Raw genomic sequence first — 4,377 nt, forward strand, 5'->3', positions numbered from 1 at the left:
CCCCACCCTTTGCAACTCTACCCAGGCACCTTAATCTGCAGCCAGCTGCCAGGCAGAAGATCTACCTACCACTTTTCTCCACGCACACTGCTTCTATCAATTAAAAAATAATAGTAAATATTCCCTATAGACACCAACTTCTAAGGTTCAGATTTATCAAAGTCAATGCCCAGAATAAAGGATGGACAAGGTGCATGGTCCGTGTTCATTTGGTGTCTGATTCTGTCATGGCTTGGTCCCATTTCTCTAGAACTACTTGTATTTTAACATTTCCTGCTTAACGATAGTCGGGAATGGAAATACTCAGGGCTGAGGTACTGCACCCGACAGAGTTGGCATGCGGCTTTTTGCCAATCATGGAATTACAACCTTCAAGGCAGTGTGAGCAATTCTTAAATTTTACAAAGGCTCTTGTGTTTCTGTGTTTAAAAAAAAAAACCACCAAACATTTAAAGTATTTTTTTCCAAAGGCACTGATGTTAGTTTTTATTTTCTGATGATGAATAGGAGACAGAGGTGGAAGAGAGAAATTTCCTCCTGGGAGAAGCATTTGCATTCTAATCATTGCTGCTTTATCTTGGAGCATGGAACTCAAGAAGTGTGATGCTCCACAAATAGAAGTCAAAGTGCCTGGTCTCCTTTCACTAGCAGAACAAGACAGATTACTGCTTGCTCAGGAGCTGACAGATAAAAAGTTAATGGTCTAAAGCGCAAACCAGGTGATACATGAAAATGAAGCAACGGCACAAATAGCAAAAAATCAAGTAAGTTCTTAAAAATCGGTGTGCACAAGTGAAGGGCATTTTTGTTTGGTCCCAGAGGAGGAGATGGGATTTACCACGTGTGTGAACAAGTTCTGCTCTCTGGGGGAACGGTGGCAGTTCTAGAGGTATCCAGGGTTGCTACTCTGAATTACCCTGGTATCGTGAGATCCTAATTTGGCTTTTGGAATTTGGCCTGATAGCGTTAAGGTCACCGTACAGCTGTAGCCCCCAAACCTCAACAGAGCTGAAGAAAATAGTTCCCAGGTTAAGGATGCTTGGTTTCTTTAAAGGAGCTCACAGGAGCATGGGGCAAACCTTTCTTTTACGCAACCATGATGAAGGTGGGAGGAGGAGGAGGATGTGGCATGTTCTCATGCCTGTCCCAAAAATAAATCCCCCAAATTATGAGATCTTGGTTCACATCAGCATAGTTTAGTTTCACAAAATGCCTTCCTTCTTGCTCTTATTCACTCTTCCCTGGTTTTTCTTCAGGGTTGTCCTTCCAGATGCGGATCGTGAGACAAGTCGCCATGGCCAACCAGCCCAGGTAGGGCACCATCAGCAGCGCTGCCACCTTGTTAATGCGGTACCAGGAGCACATCGTGCCTATGGCCAGGCCGTCCAAGCACAGGATGTCAATCAGAGCCTGGAGCAGAGAGGAAACAATGACCGTGGTGCTCAGGTTTGGGAACACACAGGGGTCTTCCCCAGTATGACTATAAACCATCCTACCAAAGGCAGAACTGGGGAGATTTAGCCCTGAGAAGTCACCTAGAGTGATGCTAAACCCCAGGACCTTGGCTCTGAACTCATATCAGTCAGATCTGAAAGTATCGCACCAGGAGCCAAGGCTGATATTGATTTTTTTGGTTCATTATCAAGTTCCACAGATTAATACAATGTTTATGGTGATCAATGCCCCCTTCTGCTGATAATGCCTATGGAGGCAGATCAGGAACACGCTTACGTTACTACAGATGGCTATTACCACTTAACAAACTTTCTAAATATACCTTTCATCCACAGAATGACAAAATTCATACGGAAACATGTATCCCGCTCTGTGTCTCCGTCCCCCCTGGCCTTCGGCACCTGAGGTAAGTGCTTTTTGAATATATCACAAGCTCAGCTGTGCCTTACCTTCACACACACCCTCCTCACAGTCTCTGCCATACACAGTGCATTGTATTTGCTCGATAAGCCTCTCAACAGCTCATGTGCCCCCCCAGGGATGCCAATTGTACTGGGTGGGACTCCCAGAAGGGCTTATCTCTAACCCCAGATCCTTAACTGGGAGATGCAGCAGCTGGACCATTGACTGCCCCATCTCCTGCCCTGTGCTGGTGGGGCCGCTATCGGCAGGGCAGGAGCAGGACGAGGGGTGGAAGGGGCTGATACCATTGTCTAGAACCAGGTGTGGCGGGAACTATATCTGAGCTAAAGCTCTTCTTGCAGCTCTCCTTACGCTTGCATAAGGCTAGCTAGAAAACCTTCAAACAACCCCAAAACCCATGGCGGGGAGACCAGCAAATGAGCCTTCAGCAGAGGAATGGATGGTGGGATATGTTACCATCTTCATGTTCCGGGCCCCGAAGAAGAAGGGAGGCCAAGCCCAGTTCAAGGCCAGCTGAGCCCCGTAGAGGCCAAGGGGGATGAGGGCTTTGCTGCTGCAGCCGCCCAGGTCGTTCCATACCAGGTAGGAGGCGTAGCTGTCAAGAGGGAAACACACCTTGATGTTCTGCATGTCATACAAATGCTTTTCACCTAAGATGGTTTCATGACCATTCGTGGTATTTGCAGGACCCTGTCCCTCGGGGTCCCAAACCCTGTGTCACACCAGCGTGGGTCACACAGTTTCCCCAGGGCAGTGGCTGGTTTTAATGTCTCTTTCCAGAGCTGAACATGGGCTGGTGTCCCTGGCCAAAAGCATTGCCCGGGGTGTGAATCTGAGGGACCCAGCCCAGAATTTGGCTCAGGCTGTACTTCATCTGCTGAGAATGAGCGTACCCGGTGTGCCTGGCTGGTGTGGGTACAAAGGATACCCCAAAACCAAATGGGAGAGTTTGAAATGTCTGTTCTTCCCTGTATCAGGAACGGCAAGAGGAGAGAGGGAGCGGGATGCAGAACTTACCCCATGCCAGTGTACAGGACAGTCCAAGCAACAGGGAATATTTTGCGGGAAGGACACCATGAAGGTTTTTTCAGCTTCTCGTACCAAACAGGAATTTCTTTTCGATTAATGAACCAGCCAAGGAAACCTCCAACATGAGGCAGGACAGTAAAACCAACAGTATAAGCCCACATCCTTCCTTGGTGGCTTCAAGTAGCCTTTTGCCTGCTGTAAGTTAAAAACAATAATTGATTATCACTTTAGAAGGATATTTTTTCCTACTTTGATCTTCCAAGCTTTTTCTCTAGTTGCCCATATTCCACTTTAGTCTCCAAGGCAGAAGGCAAGTGTTTAATATTGCATTCAGTTCTGCTGCTGACTGCCCTCTGCCCATTGCCCCATCTCTGAAGGACGGGTAATTATTTCTGTCATGGTTACATTTTTCCCCTTGATCTCCCCAGCAAAGTGGCTCCCCGCTGCTATTTCATGGCTTCTTACAACATTCCTGTGGCAGGGTTCAGCTGAGGTGGTTATTCTCTTAGAAGACAAGACTGCAGTAACTTTTATCACTTCTCCTCTGGATGCCCCAGTCAGACAGATACAAACTTTAATGGAGGTTCACAGAGGCTGCGCGTCTCCGTGGAGCCGTTATCTCCCCTCCGCATGCCATTCTCAGTAAGAAAACCCAGGCAGTTCATGTCCAGAAGCCCCCATCCATTCTGACTTCCTCTAATTTTTCACCGTGGCTTTATATTTCAATGAGACAGCACCCTCACAGCACATTTTAAGCCTTGTTTAATCATCACGGCAGCCCTTGCAGGCAGAGGGGCATTCTCACCCCTGGAATCAGGTAAAGCCAAGGCACAAGAGTAGTTTCTTAATTTGCTCATGCTCTGCCTCCTGCATAAAAGACAAGACCATTTACTTTAATAACTACATTATGCTCCCACATCGGACAGCTGTGATAAGGACAACATCCAGCATTTCATTCTCTGTCCCGTATCCTCACCTGCCATTATTCTCCATCGGGCTCTGACCCTGTCACTGCTGCTCTCCTGCCTTCCGTCTCTGTGTTCACCTGCCCTTTTGGTCCATTAAGGAATGAAACCGGAATTATCATTCGTCGGGGATAACGCACAGGACTCGCCAGGAGCCGAGTGGGTTTTGTGCTATCAATCAGCCTCGACACAAAGCACACCTGAGCAAACGCACTCGGGATAAATTGCTCTCAGCGATGCCAGGAGAGAGAAGCGGGCACAGAAATTCCCTCGCCCGGGGAAATGTCCCCAACACTCTGAGCTCCGAGAAACAGGGAGCACGAGGCGAGGGCTGATCTTCACAGCCATCGCTGCTAGGGATTTTAATTCACAATTAACGCTTTGCTATGCTAATTGTTATTATTATCATCATGCTACAAAGCATTCATCTTTAGAAACGCACGCCAGCACTACAAGCCAATTTACACATCAATAAGGAACAAATACCCCAGACACCATCTCTAAC

The 4,377-nt window shown here is 47.5% G+C and overlaps 1 protein-coding gene across 1 annotated transcript; it reads right to left on the bottom strand.

Annotated features, from left to right (window-relative positions):
• Positions 1 to 464: 464 nt before the first annotated feature.
• On the bottom strand, positions 465 to 3,102 carry TSPO2 (translocator protein 2). The gene is made up of 3 exons (XM_074163476.1): positions 2,896 to 3,102; positions 2,335 to 2,473; positions 465 to 1,410 (listed from the first exon to the last, which is right to left on the bottom strand). The coding sequence occupies exons 1-3, from the start codon at positions 3,066 to 3,068 to the stop codon at positions 1,228 to 1,230; spliced, it is 495 nt and encodes a 164-aa protein (XP_074019577.1). The 5' UTR covers positions 3,069 to 3,102; the 3' UTR covers positions 465 to 1,227.
• Positions 3,103 to 4,377: the final 1,275 nt, after the last annotated feature.

The sequence above is a fragment of the Numenius arquata genome, chromosome 24, assembly GCF_964106895.1.
Source record: "Numenius arquata chromosome 24, bNumArq3.hap1.1, whole genome shotgun sequence".
Taxonomy (NCBI): domain Eukaryota; kingdom Metazoa; phylum Chordata; class Aves; order Charadriiformes; family Scolopacidae; genus Numenius; species Numenius arquata.